Source organism: Cygnus olor, chromosome 3, assembly GCF_009769625.2.
Source record: "Cygnus olor isolate bCygOlo1 chromosome 3, bCygOlo1.pri.v2, whole genome shotgun sequence".
Lineage (NCBI taxonomy): Eukaryota > Metazoa > Chordata > Aves > Anseriformes > Anatidae > Cygnus > Cygnus olor.
In genome coordinates this window covers 70,717,386-70,735,962 of record NC_049171.1, presented here as the reverse complement: position 1 = coordinate 70,735,962, position 18,577 = coordinate 70,717,386, and the positions used below count along the sequence as shown (strand labels likewise).

Sequence of the window (18,577 nt, the reverse complement as noted above, 5' to 3'; positions counted from 1 at the left end):
AACTATAATTTCCCAACTGAAAATAATTTAAAGAAAGATATCTTTCATGTACCTGAAACTTACTAATTCCATTGATTTGAGAAAAAGTCATATTGTTGTCATACAAAGCTTTTGAAATTATGTCCAATACATCTTGCCACTGTAAAAAAAACAACACAATAGAAGTCAATATTACAAACAGCAATGACAACTACAATATATTAAAGCCTTTCAAAACACTAACATTTCAGGTTTTAAAAAAAGATTTGCATGGCAGGAGCCATATATTTCATAAATCTAAATAGGAAAATTAAAAAATCAGCTTGAATAAAAGTAACTGGCAACCACCACAAAAAAAAATGTTTTTATAATCTATCAAAAATATATGGGCATTAAATTTAAAGATATATGGGAGCATTAGAAATTCTAGATGTTTGTCTTAACAAAACAAGCTGTTACATCTGTTGACTAGGATTATTGTATCTCAGGTACATGAGCTGCCCTACAAATTCTCAAAACAATCTAGTAGCTGTACAGAATGATTCAACATTTTGGTAGCTAAACTAAATCCCAGTAAATATTATGACCATTTTAAACTCACAGAAAACACACAATACACAAAGACAAAACAGAAAATGGTGATTAATACCGTTGAGAAAACTAAGGATTTAGCCCCTGGATCTTTAAATTGTATTCTCTTCAGCGTTCGAACCACAGCTTCCACTTTGGTAGAATGACTCCCCTTCGAAAATGGAAAAAACACCATTAGTAGAGTAGGATACTAAACAACAACTTCCAAATTAATTGTTTTATTAAACAGTGCTATATTAGGACTCTTACTTATCTTACACATCTTAGAAAAAGACATCAGCAAATTGTTTCATAAAGCTGCATACTTTTTAAAAAGCAAAACCATAATGCTTCAATTTTGAAGGCTCTTGACCTATTCAGATGGCAACCTCCCAGGTAGACTTGGAACAGATTCAAACATTACGAACTTGGAGGATGGGCAGGTTAAGTAGCACTGAACTGCTTTTAAATCTCCCATGTAAGGCACTGCTATAGATCAAAGATGTATTACAGAATGTGCAGTACATGGAAGAATGAAGGACTACAGATATGCCTTCCTAGGTCTGGATGCAGCACACTGGATAGCCCAAGCAGTGCAATTGCACCTCAATATGTCAGTTAGGCCTGATGAGGTTCAACTTACTCAGAATCACATGCTTTAAAGAATTTTCCAAACACACATTTAACTTCCCCTCCCTTCACGCTTCCTCAAAGGCGATAATGAAAAAGCTGCATGAACCTTATTTCTGTTGCTTTTGTTTCCCACTCTGGCAACGATAAACTTACACTCATTACTATAAAGCTGGCGAATTACCTTAAAATATCAAGAAATTGATAAGTATAACTGAATTAATTCTTGAAGGATTCAGCACTGCAATGAAAACATCTTCATATTCTGCGTTTGTAAGTATTTCAGTGCTTAATGAACTCAATACTACTTCTTGTAGACTTTGGTTTCTATATTCTTACATTTCTTTCCCCTTTAGTCATGAAGAGGATTCTAAAAAAGTTGTTTAGTATCTCCCTCTATCTCCTTCAGTATGCACTTTGTATTAGAGTAACTTTACCTAATATGCTTTTTTAAGAAGCCGTAATTTAATTGCTTACTAGTTCTTACATGTATAGCAATTTCAAGCTGCACTAGATTCAGCTGGACAAATATTGTTTTATTTCTGTCTGCACCTGTCCTCTGAACATTGAATTAACTATGTTGGCTTGCCACAATGAGGGATCAAATTTACTGAAGTTATGCCGCTTGCGGAATTGGTGGGGAAGGATGACAGCAGTCTAAGCACAAGTTGGAAGCCAACGCCAGGCTGCTTGATCATTCACACTATACAGAATCTCTTACAATTTGCAAAGCAATTATTTTTACACACAATACCAAATCTATTGAGAAACAAAAAGCAAACTGACCAAATGTAAACCTCTGCCAATAAGAAAACTTCTTGCGGAAAGCCAATCCATAAATTCAAAATGAAGTACATTAATTGCACTGCCAGTTCAACCTGTGCACCTGTCTAACCTGAGGAAACTTGAGACTCTTCTGCTTCAAGCATCACTCCTTCCTGCTACTTTTCTTTGTTAGGGTTACTTGTCTCAGCATCTGAAGTTGGATTCCACCTTCTGAACACTCATGGCAAAATATTTCACAAGTGTAAAACCCTGGAAGCCTGAGATTTTATACCCTCTTCACAGACACAGAATAAACTAGATTTTAATTTAACGTTATTTAAAACTGTAAATGACCTTTCCAAGTTCTTAATATTCAGTCATTTCTGCCAAGATGTCTGTCAAGTGTGCCAAGTTCTTCATCCCTCTGCTTAAACCATATTAGACAAACTACATTTGACTCATTATTGAGCTAACAATTGACCAAAGGTTTTTTTTTCACAGCACGCAAGAAAATTCAATTTTGTTCTCGGTATTTACAGAGAACTGAAACTAATAGAAGTATCCTGGCTATTATGAGTTCTTGGTTTCCAGTCTCTTTTAAAAAAAAGTTACCCCACCATTACCCACACACCTTGAAGTTTTATTTTCTTGAATATCAGAAGATAATATAAAAACAGACCAGCCAGTTCTAATTAATTATGGAACAGCACACAGAATCAAAACTACCCTCTAACAAGCAATTTCTCAGATAACAGACTAGCAATGCCCACTATAACACTAACCAGACACTGGAAGCTTTTATAGAAGCAAAACATACAGGGATGCCAGTAAGCTCTCTCTCAGTATAGAATGCTCCCTTTTACAGTAGTCCTTTCACATCTACGGCATTAACTTAATGTGACTAGTGCTGGTACAACAAAATAAGATGTATATGACAAAACAAAAGACAAAGCCACCACCACAAAACAAAAACACCAACAAAATAACAGAAACCAAATACTGAAAAAGACCAAAAAGAGCAGACGAACTTTCAGATGAAAATACAAATTCTGAATAAGTCACACCATTTTCACATATTGCAGTGCAGGATATTACAAAAACCATAGCAAGTTAGTTATCTTTTGTTAACAATTGTCCTTAAAGGAATGAGACGAAAATTATTATTTTTAATATTCCTGCTTGCTTTGATAGCAAATACACTGAAGCTACAATGTAAACTTTTTTTTTTTGAGATAAGAATGGGCCTTGCTGAAAACACGATGAAAATTCACATGAAACTCATTTTTTGCTTCACCTCAAGTTCTGATGCAGACACCATAGAGTTCTAGGGAACTCTATAGCCCTTTATGCAGGAGAGTAGGTGACCTGTTCCTTCTGTGTTTTATTTCAGAAATTTGGTTATTCTACTTTACTTATGTAATTTATAAAAGACATTTGAAGTTTTCTTGTTAGTAACAGGATTGTATCTCTAACCCTTTACTAAGCTCTCTGCTAAAACTTCTATAATTAGCACTTCGGAAATACAGCCCATTTACTCCCCCTGGTGCCACATGCTCTCAACTACTTCAAGTCTAATAATTTGATTTAGGAAGCGTCTACTCACAAGAAATAATTCCAGTTGTCCAGGAAGGCTAAAATACCTAGCCTGAATATGATAGCATCGACTTCCGCAAAGGCCAGCAACCCTAGTATACATGCATGGTTCAAAGGAGATTTGCACAGATAACATGGAAGTTTTTGTTAGCACACTTCATTACTTTTAACTACACTAACCAAATGAAAACTATGATTACTACGTCCAGCTGTACCATAATCACATTCTAGTTAGACAGTATTATCATCTAAATCAAAATATTACCAACGAGTCTTTTACCTTTGCACTTTAATCCAGAACCCTATATTTTTTTCTAGAGCTTCAACGACCACAGCCTTTTGCTTTAACATTACAACAGATTTGTGCGAACAAATTTGTGCGACATACCTTGTACTACATGTCAGTACTGTTAAAGATCCAGAGATACACTATCTCCTCCTCCTCCCCAGATTTTAACCCAACAAAACCTCTCAATTACCAAGAAAGGTAGATAAAACAATGCAATCATGACTGATTTCCTACATGTTTGTGTCTACAGGCTCATCAACATCATTAGTAATGCACACAAGTTACAAATAGTTTCCCCAATAAAACCTGAATTTTAAAATCTTTTGTAGAAAGGGGAAAGTCAACCTGCAGTATTTAGCTGAGCCATCCTTCAGATGGATGGCTATTTTTATAAGTATTCTAGAAAACGAATTATCATGGAAACCCGAGAGACTGTCATGCTGTTTGAAATTAACCAATGAGTTGCTAAATTACGGGAGAAGTCTAAGATGGCACAGTGAAAAGACCATAACTTCTTAGAAAGCCGGGCTAAAAAGAACGAAGAGAGTCACAGTGGAAGATACAACTCCCAGTCATCAGTAGAGCTGTTGCACACTGTCAACGGAAAATATTGGGAAAGAAATTCCCCAGATATGCAGGCATTTGTTTTAAGACTGAAGGTCATTCTTTATTCAATAATCCTATTTTCTGTAGGTATATGGTATCCAGTCAATGAAGCTTTGACCAAACACTGTCAAGTTTAAAATGCAAATAGGCAAGAGGCAGTTTTTCCAAAGTCTACCTTTTGGTTTTGCAAACAAAAACACAAAAAAACCCCAAATCAACAAAAAGAAAAAAGTGACAATGTTGTTTCAGAGTACCCAGCAGTATACGGTCCAGAAAACTAATCTAAAACATGGAAAAAAGCTTACACCACACAATTAGATCAAAAGAATGGGAAACGAGCTCCAAGAAAGTGGCCTTCCAATTATGTTATTAGCTATATGCATAGGGAAAAGAGAATGTCCCCCCATAATATTGCACCAGAGAAACCTTTCTCCATAGAACTGATTAATGGTCAACACTTTCCAATGAAAAGCATTGCCTTTGATAAATGATACATTATGGGATAAAAACTTTTTGTTTCTCTACTGTGATTCATTACTAAAATTTTGGTCAAATTACTGAATATGCTCGTTAGAACCTAAAGTGAAACCACTAGTTTATTAGTGGGCAAGTTAGATGAAGGAAGCACAGCTGTAGTCTGCAGGCTATAGCCTTTAATATAGCTTTTTAATATAATTTATTTCTTAATATAGCTTTTTCCAGGCTTTTAATTTTCATTAGTCATGTTTAGAGTTGCATTTTCCCCCCTAATTATGGTTTGTATACCAGACATTTCACAGATAAGCAAAATGAAAATCTACTGTACCCAAACAGCTCAAGGAACATTTCAGATGACTAATCTTAGGTTCAGAATTGGGATTTATATTCTCTGGCTAACAATGAAGATTTAGGATAATATAAATACTTTAAATTAGTAACAATCTTATGGTACAGGCAGTTTTCTCAAACTTTACACATTTCAAGCAAAGCTATCAAAACTATGCCTCCAAAAAGCCTCACGTCTCCTTAGCTACAAAAAGAAAAATCATCACCTCAACAACAACAACAAAAAAAATCCACCTGCAAACAAAGAACATTTATTTCTACCCAGTATTAAACACTTGCAAAAAAAAAAACACCAAAACTTAAGCTCAGCAGAAGCTCTCACTCCACCCTCTCACCCTAAGATAGCATTAGTTTTAACAAACGTGTAATTTTTAATCTGTTTACCAGGCCTTCCCCCAGGCACAGCTTACCTTTACAGGAATATCATCCTCCTGATTTGCAGTTTCTGCAGTAAAGACATATGATATTTCTTTATGAGATGTTGTCTGCCTGCAAATGGCGCATTTAATCGAGCTCCGGCGTGTGCCGACACTGTACTGTTCTATGATGATAGCTATACATTCATTACAAAAACAATGTCCACATGTCAGCACTGCCCACTATGCAGGGAATTGAAAAAAATGAAACAGTATGAGTTTCACATAAATGCAAAGGAAAACCAGTGTATTAAACATGTTAAATTACATCTTCATAGATGCACTATTTTCATTGAAGTAATCAGCTTAAAAATAAAGAATATTAGAAATATTTTTACCACTACACCTGCTAAAAAGCCTGGATTTCAAAGGTTTCCAGCACAGAGTAATTCATAATCCACAGAATTGCTCTACATTTATTGTCCATTTTTTGGCATTTTCCCAATTCTAAACTTGAAGACAGTCTCATTTCTATGAACACTAATTTGTAATGCATAGGTTAAGTACACAGAATGAGCATTTACAACATTTTTAAACAAGATTACACAAATGTTTGTATTAGACTTCTGTAAAAGTCAAAGAGTCATAGAATAGTTTGGGTTGGAAGAGACCTTTAAAGATTATCTAGTCCAGCCCCCCCGCCACAGGCAGGTACGTCTTTTACTAAAAGCATTTGTCTAAAGACCCACCCAACCTGACCTTAAGCACTTCTGGGAACGGGGCATCCACAGCCTCTTTACAAGAGGTATGAATTAGAACGTTTTCTTTCATAACACTACTAGAGTCCTAGGCAACGTGTTTGGATTTTTAAAAGGAAGTATTTTGAACATAGAAGATTGATCTTCTATTGACAGAACGTGTTAGAAACAAAAGATTGCGCTGCAGAGATTGTTTTTCCTGTGAGGGCTTAGAATATCTACATCTCATCTGTGACCTTCCTTCACATAAAAATTGTTTTACGAATTCCTTTTGTGCCTACAAAGTCTATCCTGTACTAGTCTGCTCTACAGGCTATACTAAGAATAAAAAAAAATCACGGGTCTAAGTAGCAGAGGGAACTGACTGAATGTCTGACAACCAAACAACAGATCTAGGCTTTACAAGGTTCTTCCTATCATGCAGAAACAGGATGCAAAGCATTTTAAAACTTCCTTGAAATGTGATGGCTACCATCTTCTCAAGTGACAGTCTTGGACAAAGTTAAAGACAAGACTACTTTTCCTTTAAGTGAACTCCTCCAACTCTGAGATGAAACATAATGACAGTCTCGATATATAACTCAGATCTGGGTAAAGATTTTAGAAAAGCAAAAACTGCTAAGTATCTTACCTGTTTTCCAAGTTGACGTGCACAGATTGGACATGGTTCTGGATTAACTCCCCCAGTCGTTTTATCCTGAGACTGTAAAGTAGAAGAAAAACGTGTTCTGTGTTTTAATGAATAAAAGGTTATTTTTTATATATTAATATATATTATATTAATATAATATATATTTATAAATATAAGTTATTCTATACTTAAACTTCTAGGAAAAATGAATGCTGAGATCCTTAAAAGGTGTGCACCCTAACTGAAAAACATCACCCATGAAGAAAAGTCCAGTTTTTTTTTTTAAGTTTCTCAAGATAATTTGTGTAAGCGCTATTCACACTGCAGTCCTTCAGATAATATCTGCAGTACAGTTTTGAAAAATCTGAGCAAAATTGAAGCTTCAAATGAGAAGCTTGCTATATTTTCTCTCAGCCTGATATTGTTGTAAAAACACTTAAATATACTTAATTATGCTTACTTAAAATTATGCTTACTTGAACACTATGATTAACACTAATATATATGGTGTTTGGTTTGACATTTTTAATATTTAACCTATAGAACTGTTTGCCCTTCTATTTAAGTAAACAAGGTCTTGGTAGAATAGCAAGGGTACATACAGAGGTACATAAATTTACAAGCCTTCTTCTGAACATGGCCCAGTTAGTTTAATGAGTATTTTAACCATCTATATCCACTTCATAGTTTTATATTTGTGTAATTAATCAGATGGCCAAAATATAACACTTAATAAATAACTTCATGAATATTCACTAACACAGAACACCACACGAATTCCACATGTAGTGTGAACCTTTACAGGAAACGCATTTACTTGAAAATGCAAGTTTTAAATGAAATAACGGCTAGTTTCTTCACATAAGTAGAATATATCACTTTAGTTTGATAAAGATCAAGGAACCATAAACCTTACTTTCTCCAGATTAGTGAGATACAACAGTTGTCCTAATTTCTTTTGTAGTTGTGATTTAGCAACTGCCTTGTCATTCAGAAGTTTCACTCGATTTTGCTCTACCTATGGAAACAGTATTAAACACAAGAATAAAAACAACACAAAATTCAGATGAAATGTCTATTTTCCTATAGAGAAAAAAAGTAGCACTTTGATCTAACACTGAGTCTTCACAGGAAAAAAAGGAAAATATCTTTCTATTGAAAACATTTCTATTTGTGCAAGGAAAATAATTAAGAAGTAAAATCAACCCAGCATTTTCTGTGTTCAAGAACAGAAAACGCCTCAGAGGTGACTCTGATTCCAAGGTACTGAAATAAGGTGTCTATTTCTTTTCTTTTTTTACTGCTTTTTTTTTTTTTTTTTTTTTAAGTCCTTGTGGAAATTAACAATGCAGGTGAGAAATCAGGTCAACTTCATTTTCCACCAGGTTGCAAAACTGGGCAATACCAGACAGGTCCGTCAGCTATTCACCTGCTGCTGGAAAGACAGTAGTCTTTTGGAAACATGCCACTCATACAGCCAGAAGGCTGACAGAATATATCCATGTAAGTTATAAGCTCAAAAAGGCCCATACACTACATATAAAAATGGCGTGTTTTCTGTTTACTCCACCCAAGCTTTCTGAAATTGAAACAGAGGCGCATTATAGAACTTATACATAGATCTCTCTCTCTATATATATATACACACACACATTTGAGGTACAGTCTCCAAACTTTATTCTTTCTGAAAAAGAACATCTCTTTCCTGTCAAGTACTTCACCTCATGTGGCTCTATGATGTGGAGAACTGGTGGATTTGGTTTTGGCTCATCAGGATGACGCACCCTCAGCCGTTCTGTAGCCATTGCTAGTTCATCAATAGCAGACACGTGATCCCTTAGCACCATCCAATATTCATGAAGTAACTATAAGAAAAGCCTAAACAAATTAGTAGCAGAACTGAGTTGAGCTCCCTTTATATGAATCCACCATACACTGTATAATATGAAAACATTTTTGAATAAGAGATAGTATTTCTTTACACTAATTCAGCCACAACAACAAATTATGAAGGAAGGCAAGATTATCCCTATACCTTTTGCTTACTTTTCCAGTCTCTTTATGAAAGAGGTGTCTCATTTCTTCTACAGCTATTATTATTACACAACTAAAAAGTCAGAAACAAAACGCCTGGCAAGACCATGCAGATGTTGAATAAGGGAAAATGATTAACCAAATTTTGAACAGTTAGCTATTATAGTACAAACACTACTTCTTGAAGGTGAAGTACGTTTTAAATAAATATTAACGGTCTTGATAAAAGAACAGACAAGCACAGGGTGAAGATAAATCAGATTCAGATCTCTCAAGTAAAAGCAAATGCTGACTTTCTACAAAAGAAACGTCTTGGACTGGAAGTATACTACACATACAAATTGACAAATGTTATATTATTTTTAAATTACTGATAATACCACAAAATATGCCTTCCCAAACTTTCCACAATTTAATAACTGTATCAAAAAACATTCAGTGATCTTACTGAAATTCCACAACCTTTTGCAAATGCCAAAAATTACTATTTGTTTATCAAAAATGAAAAGGAGAAGTATTTGAAAGAAAACACTTGATTACATCTAAGCTATAAGATAGGATGACACCCTTGTATGCAAAAGTTCTTCCCCTATCTCCAACACTGGTATTTACTGCAAGGACACCCAGACATGCAAGGATGCATGAAGAAAGCCACATTATACTTCAGTAGTTCCCTCTGATCCAAAGAATGGCAGACTAATATTCTAGGTTACACTGCATGGCAAACAAGATCCAGGGAAAAAAAAGAAAAGCATGTGAAGGGACATCTATAGCTAGCACAAGATTGAAGGTTAACTGAATTACAGAATTGACCAACATTTGATTTGCTGAGTCTTGCTACATTCTGATTTAACTAAGCAGAAAACCCCATTTAATTGTATCTATGTGCTACCCTAACAGATGCAATTACAGTGCTTACTAAATTGCTTATTTGCCAGTACAGATCTTTTAGATATCCTTAAACCACATATAAACCATTTTAAATCAAATCGTGTAATAATCACCACAAAAATGTTTTGTGTAGACAAACTAATTTCAGGAGTGCAATTTTAATATTTGTTCATACACAGCTTAAATTTGCATGTATTACTTAAAATGGACCATATTTCTTTACCATCTCATTTACTGTACCTTATATTCCTTTTTCCATGCTTCAAAGAGTTCCAGAAATATGCTACCTTCTTCAGTTAGCTTAACATCCATCCGGTGAGCTTTAGCAAAGGAGAGAATAGCTTTCAGGGCACGCTCAGTTTCACTGGTTGCCCACAGTCCTCTACTTGTGGTGGGCAAACGGTCATCAACTAGCCCTTCTTCATCTTCTATCATCTCTTCAAATATAGCCATTTGGCCTTTAACACTTAAAAATAAAACCAACAACATATCACTGATTTAGAATTCCACATCAGTTTCTACTATTCATCATATATTTCAGCCTTCTAATATTTGATTAAAAGGAAAGACCAAACTAAACAAATACAGACAGATATTTTGCTACTTGGTTTCAAATCACTGTACAGGCCATTTCGTCAGCTCAAAATCATTAACAGCTTTTTGTAAGACGCTTATGCATCTTAATTATCTTTCAGTAGTTAATGATTCTAGAATATCACATTCGATTAAAAAATGCAACTCTGATTTCTTTAATCAGCAAGAGTTACAGTCAAATTCTGATGCAAAATATAATGCTATGCATTGCACTGCTTAAGAATAGTGCAGCTTCCCAGATACCTTCTTAATAAAGAAAGCCGATTCAGAAAACACCCTGTTTCCTAATGATTCCAGTGATCCTAACAGAGCTCCCACTAGGGAAGATATTCCAAATGTTTTCTCAAGTGACATTAAGATTTTCAAATCTAGCTTTGATGCTGTAAGGGATATGAGATAGAAGTCAAGAAGGATTCAGAGGACTAATCTATGCCTCACTACTGTTCACTACATATATTCCTTTCACTCCATGGATTGGTGCAACCTTTCCTTCAGATCACAGCTGCATTCAGGTCTGAAGTCTCCTCCCTCATTGTGGCTTTAGTCAAATTGTGTTACTTTGAGTTATACAGAATAATTTTAAAAAGTATCAGCGAAAGGGTATGGCATTACACCATGTATTTATACATGCTCTCTTTCTGAACACTTCAACACTTCACACATACTGCCAATTATAGCAGCCTGAGAAAGAGTGGCATGTAGTTGTTCTTTGTACACGACTTTTTCAAATGAATTTTACATAGAAAATTTAACCTCATGAAATTGCTATCAAGACCCCAAGCAAGAAGTTGTTGCAATTTGTTCACAAAGTATTTCAGAGAACTTTAAGCACAAAATACAAAACACTCCAACTTTCACTTTTCTTTTTGAAGTGAAAAATTTATATAGCTGTGAACTTACGTATGAGAAAAGAGTTTCGACTCATATTCTGTGAACAGCTCATCAGCCTTACAAAAGACACAGCTGCAATATAGGAGATTGAAAACAAAAGTACTCAGAATTTGATCAGAAACCACAATAATTCCTGTAATTCTCAATTCCAATATATAAAAAAACTACACAAAGTCCTTAAAAAGAGCAGTTTAAGTCTTATATGTACATGCGATATAATATCTGACAGCAAAAGGTTTCATAAGCATAAAACAATTCTATCATTCTATAAAGTTCTTCACCGACTGGGTGGTCAGGCACCGGGACAGGCTCCACAGGGAAGTGGTCACAGCACCAAGCCAGTCATTGCTCAAGCAGCATCTGGACAATGCCCTTAAGACATACAGTTTAACTCTTAGGTTGTCTTGTGCTTGAGATAGAACTTGGACTTGATGATCCTTATGGGTCCCTTCCAATTCAGGATATTCTACAGCTCTACAATTCTATAAAAATGAAGGTCATGATTCTAACAACTGAACCTGTATTGTCTGCGTACATAAAAACACAAAACTGAGAACAAAATTAAGACCATAATCTCTTCTCTTATTTTGAATAAAGGAAAAATTGTGTAATACATCCCTAAAATATATTTCAGATTTTCCAGACATACTTGTTAAGTGGAAGTCTAACAGGTCGCAAATGGCAGATAGTGGCAGCCTCAATAACCTGCTTTGAGGGAGGGCCTTCTAAGTTTTTCACTGCTTCTCTTACAATCTTCTGAAACTTCTTCACTTCATCCAGCTGGGTTGTGAGCAGGTATTGAAGGCCTCTGCAGTCACGGAATCTGATTTGAAGAAAAAGGGAAAAAATAGCACACTGATTCATCAAATCCAAATTTAATTCAGTATTTTGAAGGAGAGAAATAATAATATAGGAAAACATATGAAGTTCATATCACAAACAAATGCTTATTACTACTAAACGTAACACTAACTGTTCAGAATCATTCCATTGTACCCCTGGGATGATGCCTGGCATTTGTTGAATAGAAAGAGACTTTCCAAGACTTGAGATGTGACCAAATATTAATAACCAATACCAACCAGCAACATGCTGGTCCACAATACAAATCTACCGAACATAAGCAATTACACACAATTAGTCTCATTTGCATCCGTTGGCCAACAAATTGACTGTCAATGCACCTGTACAATTCACAGCAGACTCATGCATCCATCATATAAAATGCACCGCCTATGAATTTTAACTTTGTAGGCTAAGTAGTTATTAAAAATGGACATGAGTCAACTATTTTCCTAAATCCCAGCTGTCTGTCTTAATTAGACTGGGGACATGAGGACCAGTCAAGTACTTTCGTATATTGTGTTTTTTCCTACGGGCAGAGGTCTTTTACTGAGAGTGCACTGTTCATACAGGGTCTGGTATTCATATGCAAGACAGCGTTTTACAAGACTGTGTTTCTACACCACAAGGAGAGTTTGATTCAAAACATGCCTTTTCTAAAGTGAGAAGAGAAGGGCACAGGTTTATCAACACTACTGAAGCTCGGCTTTTAAAACGACCTAGTTAAGCAATACATATTTTAAACTAAAATAGATGAGTTTGCCTAACCAGGTAGCCTGAAAATACACATGTATTGCAATTTCAAGTTTGTAAAACTCTCACATTATCCCCTGGATTAACCATCTCTAATACTCAAAGACAGTTTACCACTTGTTGCTTCCACCACTGATTGTTAGAAAGCGCTAGACACTTTATCAAGTTTTTATGGCACATGCAAAAATAAATTAAATAGGAAATTAAGTTCTTTCTCTCCCTGAGAGAGCAGGGCTTGCTCACCCTTAAAATACAATCGCTCAGAGGAGAACTTACTGCTTTCTATGTTTATCTATATCTAATGTGAATGGACAGAGAAGACCAAGCCAAACTCTGCTTAAAGGCACATGGTGGAAGGACAACAGAGAACAGACACAAGATGCAACAGAGGAAACACTAACTGTACAGAAGGATATTTATTTTTCATTGAGTGGGTCAAATACTAGAACAGGCTCCACAAAGAGGCTGTGGCATCTCCCTCCTTGGAGGTATTCTAAATCTAACAAGACAAATTCCCGGGCAACTTAGTCAATCTAAGTCCCTGAGCATGGGTCTCGATTTGTGAGCAAGAGCTTGTGCTAAGTGACTTCTAGCTGTCCCTCCAAATCATTATACTGTAATAGCACACAAAAAATGGAATTGTTACATCAAAGTATCACACTAATACTAGTAACTTCTTGATCTCATTTTCCATATTAGAAATTCCATTCAAAACAAGTACAGTAAAGAGTAGCTATTAAGACCATTTGTTTGCATAACATGAACCTGTAAAGCACTGCTTCATACATTTAGAATTAAGCAGTACTGCTGTTTGAAATGAAAGCAACCCAAAATTCTTTGCTCTAAAGACAGTGATGCTATTTTATGTTGTTACACAAGGACTTTGATATAGTCTGTCCACTTCCCTTTTCTGAGAGTAATTTTCTTTTAGAGGTTACCCAATTTTAACGTAATAAACTTGGGATCTTTCTCAACGAGCAGTTGCTACAAAACTCTAAAACAACAGTAGATAATACAAAGGAATGCTTTAAAGAATGCTTGTCTAAGAGAGAACTAATTCTCCTACTTTTCTTTCCAAGTCTTCTATCTAGTTCTGATTTTTTGGACTGTTTTTGAAACTTATTTGCAGCCCAGATGTTCTGAAGCACAAGTGCCTGCTATTAAGCCGCAGCTGTTAGCACAAACTGATTGGAAGACTTGAAGAGACTTAACTGTATTCATTAGCCTATTTTAGCTAGTCTCTTACTTCTCTGCCATGGAGAGTTTACTTGTCTGCTGTTTGTAGTTGCTGGTTATTTCATTCTGCACACGTTGAACAAGTTCCTCATCAATGGCATACTGTATTGCAGTCTGGATGACATCCAGCCACCAAGGAGAACCAGAACGTATCTGTATGCAAAAGAACAGATTTATCTATGAACATTCAACAATCAATAAGTTTGATCTTTGTGGCAGAGGCTTATTCGGCTCTCTAGGCCACACTTAACACAGACTGGTAAATTCCATGGAAAGCAGGCAGAAGATGAGCATATGCTTAGAAAATATCCCTTTGAGTACATGGATTGAGAAATTTTGTACAACCCCATCTTGAAACTGCTTCAGTAGAGTCAGGTTTTCTTAGGCCGTCTACACAGAATACCCACGTAAAGATATGATCAATTCAAAGTGTGCTCTCTAAAAGAGGAAAGTAAAAGAGGAAAGGACCATTTCAAAGAAAGCAAGTTCTCTGTGAAATTAAGTGAGCTTATAATTTTTAAAGGTGAAAATACATGAAAGATTACTTCTTTATGTGCTGCATGACCCCGTTTCTGCATTAGTTCTTTACTATTTTAACAAGCAGCATTTCACTTCAGGTGTTCCTTAATTTGTTTGGTTTGTACCTTCCCAAGAAACGTGAATTGTCACCTTGACTAAATGTAATTGAGCCTCACACACAATGACTAAATGCATGTCAAAAAAGAACAGTTCCTTTAGAAGTAACTGAAATATTATCTGATACACCACAGAAACGTTTCAAGGCCAAAACCTCTAACTTACTGACTTAAACTATATGTGAAACAGTTAACATAAGAATCAAGCACAGTGCTAAAATTTACTAGAACCATTTCGCCATTACTATGTGCTTCTCTTTTTAGTCGTCTGTTCATTGAGCACTGTGAATCTCTTTGTGCAGGGAACACAGTATATTTGCGGGCTCTGTGTGTGTGTGTATGCATGAATATGCATATACTGCCCATGTCCCATTTCAAACAGGCCTTCAAAGAACTATTAGAGATAACAGGTAGCTGGAGATCTGGATAAAAAAAGTGAACATAGAATTAAAAAAAACACAAAAACAAACAGACCAAGTATGTAAGAGGTACCTGCCTTTCTCTGGAGCTCCCGAATGGTCTGGAAAACTGGCTGTAAAGCCTGATGGGCTTCTGCAACTTCTGCATTTGATTTACTCATATAATGCTGTCGAAGTTGTTCTGCCTGTACGGAAGTGAGAGTTTAAATTATGTACAACACTTATTTATGAGGTATAGTTGAAAATGCAACATCTCAGCTATCATAATGCTTTAGAATGGCTAGCTACCTGAGTGCTACTCACCTTTGTTCTTAAGCAATACTTAGACTTAATTTTTCCCTCTAGAATCTACAATTTATTAGTAAGCCCCCCAAAACATTCAAAGACAAATTATTACATGATGTTAACCATGCGATTTTGCTTTTGGACAGGCCCAAATAACACACTAGAAATACAACACATGATAAAAGGAACTAGAATGCCACATAATCCTTACTTCTCTGTACATCGAAATACATTCTGTTGAAGCTAAACAATAAAAAGATCCTAAAACAATCTGAGAACCACACAATTGAATTTTACTTTACCTACATATAGAATTTATCCATAAAATACCAAGAAAGGTTTAAATTGTATTATATTTGTGGGCATCAGATCTACTTTTTTCCCAATAAAAATTGCTCCTGAGAGTGAAAACCATTTGTGACATGCAGGTGTCTCTGATATAAACTGTACCACATTATTTGATATTTTAAAAACTGATCAACAGAAATCTTGTTTCTTACTGTTAACACACACACACACATCTTTTACCATTACAATCTGATATCACTAGATACCTTTTCTTAGTGTATTTTAATGGTGTTTAAATTGTTTCTTCTGTTTGCTACTATCAAAACAATTATATTATTGCTACAGATGGAAGTTAGTTACCAGAAACAGACAGGACTCATATGTATTTGAATGAGCCACTTGCAAAAGATTGCTATAAAAAACAATCTCTGCTTTATACTTGTAAGCAAAAGACACATTTTCCAATCCTTCTCTTCACATCAACGTCAGGAAAACGTGATAAAGTTGAGTTTTAAGGCAATCAAAAAATGAGCACAATTTCTATTAAGTTGCTAGGAAATTCTAGAAAAATTTCTATTTACTAACCTGAAAGGAAATGCACATAGTTAACTTGAAAGCTCTGGTTAGAGAAAAATATTAAAGGATAAAAAATAAAAAGATGCTCTTCAAGATGTATTTATATAAAAAATGAACAAGATTTACCTCTTCTGCAAGTCGGCTATCACGCAAAGTTGGAGGAATTCCTGTGTGCTTTGCCAACAATTCCATCAAATTGTGTGTAGAATGAAGTCTCTAAACATACCAAAAAAAGGTCAGCGGTAGTCATGAAAAAAATACATTGCAATAACTGTGACAGGAAAAGCTTAATCAGCAATGAAATCTTATGGCAAGAAATTAGTACTCAATTAAAGTGAGTTGTCTTTTTTTTTTTTTTTTACCCCTATGTTAATCTGAAAGCATATAATAATAAATGTTGTTTTCATCATTTTACTGAGGTGGGAAGTGAAACAGGTTAAAAAGACCTTCAACACCTCTTACCAAATCATCAGGCAAGTCTTAAGATTCTGTCCAGTACTCACCCTCTTAATTAAAACTGCCCTTGACTATTATGTAAAACAAGTTACTTATTTTATAGCACATTCTTTCGTAAATCTTTCAGAACATTATATGGAGAAGTCACTTAGCCTACTGAAGCAAAAGAAAATAATGCAAAAAACCCATCTCCTGAAAGCTTCAACCATTTTTCATATATATATATATATATTTTTTTTTTTTTTTTTTACTTTTCTGAAATAAAAGGTGACTGAATAAAACAACCTTTTTGTTTACTTTTCAGGGAAAAAAAACAACAACTTCATTACTTCAAAGCAACTCTACTCTTCTTATTCTAGGCTCGCCCTATGTATCCCAAACCAGACTACTAATATTATGCTGCCTGCATATTCCATGAATGTACTTTAATAACCTCCACAATCATGATCTTGTGCCCTTCTCACCTCCTTGACTCACTCCACCATTGCCCTATCAATACGTCAGCCAATAAAGACCACTAACCCGCAGTGGCTTGCTATTTTCTTAGAGTCAAAGCTACACAACTGGGAAGCACTCAACAGAAGTAGTTTTATTACATAAAGTCAATATTAGGCAGTGCACATTTTGAGAAAAACATTTACTTTATATACCATTCAGTAAAACAGCTTCATTAACAACGTTGTCACAAGTAGCTTAACAAGTTTATGCTGATAGAGATATGCTAACTGAAAAACGCTCCAATTTCACAAACAAGGAATATCAAAGCAGCACATTGGAGGCATCAAATGACCACATACAAGATTAGCAATCAAAGAGTAACTTAACAGAACAAGCAAAGTAAAGAAATATACAGATCATTTCTTATTTATCTGTCATTATCATTTTAAATATCTTGTTAAGATGAAAAGAATCCTGGTCAATTTAAAACTGAAAATTCTTGAAATAGCTGTTACACAGTTGTTTATTTATCAGGAAAATATATTCATTCTTTTATATAGCATTCAAAATATATCCATACTTTTCCTGAAAAAAATACTTCTTTTTTTCGTGTTTTAATGCTATTTGAGATCATTTACAGTGCAATGATTTTATTATTCTCTATCACTTGGCACATTAATATTACTCTTATTGCCATCCCAGCATCCTGTATTTGCACTACTCTGCAAAATAATACCGTTCATGTGAGCAGTCACAGTCACATACACAAGCCTAGAAAGTCAGCTTGTTAAGTTTATTACAGAACAGCAGGTGGAGATCATACACTGCTTCTGGGATATCGTTATGACTGAGAAGCAAAAGCTTTTTAGAAACATAGTAGGTTTTAGAAAGACAAATGAAGGTCACTGGACAGATTCCTATCTAAAGACTGATGACAGCTGGCTGAAAGAGTCATTCAGCACACCACTTGGGAGAAAGAAAAGTTTAACCTGTTAAATTAAATCTAGATTATTCCAATTCTTAGTCATGTCTCTTTACATCTTAATCTTTACTCACTTGCAAGGAATCTGTTTTGAGCTTTTCTTTGTGCTCTTCAGAAGAACGTAACACTTCTCTGTACAGTTCTGCAGCCAATGCATATTCTCCTGGATTTAAAAAAAAGTAAACAAAACAAGAACATTTACATATACAAATTGAGTTGGTCTTTAAATATTCAGACAGCCATCACTTGCAATA

The 18,577-nt window shown here is 35.0% G+C and overlaps 1 protein-coding gene across 2 annotated transcripts in view; it reads right to left on the bottom strand.

Moving 5' to 3' along the window:
- The window catches only part of SHPRH (SNF2 histone linker PHD RING helicase), a 51,018-nt gene that overhangs the window by 13,201 nt on the left and 19,240 nt on the right, over window positions 1–18,577 (bottom strand). For both annotated transcript variants that reach the window (XM_040554370.1, XM_040554371.1), the window contains exons 16-28: window positions 18,398–18,486; window positions 16,574–16,663; window positions 15,376–15,483; window positions 14,255–14,397; window positions 12,062–12,235; window positions 11,422–11,484; window positions 10,168–10,393; window positions 8,724–8,867; window positions 7,919–8,020; window positions 7,003–7,074; window positions 5,668–5,856; window positions 629–721; window positions 53–139 (exon numbers count right to left, since the gene is read on the bottom strand). In XM_040554370.1, coding sequence (XP_040410304.1) covers window positions 53–139; window positions 629–721; window positions 5,668–5,856; window positions 7,003–7,074; window positions 7,919–8,020; window positions 8,724–8,867; window positions 10,168–10,393; window positions 11,422–11,484; window positions 12,062–12,235; window positions 14,255–14,397; window positions 15,376–15,483; window positions 16,574–16,663; window positions 18,398–18,486 — 1,580 coding nt within the window. The remainder of the gene's footprint in view (window positions 1–52; window positions 140–628; window positions 722–5,667; window positions 5,857–7,002; window positions 7,075–7,918; window positions 8,021–8,723; window positions 8,868–10,167; window positions 10,394–11,421; window positions 11,485–12,061; window positions 12,236–14,254; window positions 14,398–15,375; window positions 15,484–16,573; window positions 16,664–18,397; window positions 18,487–18,577) is intronic.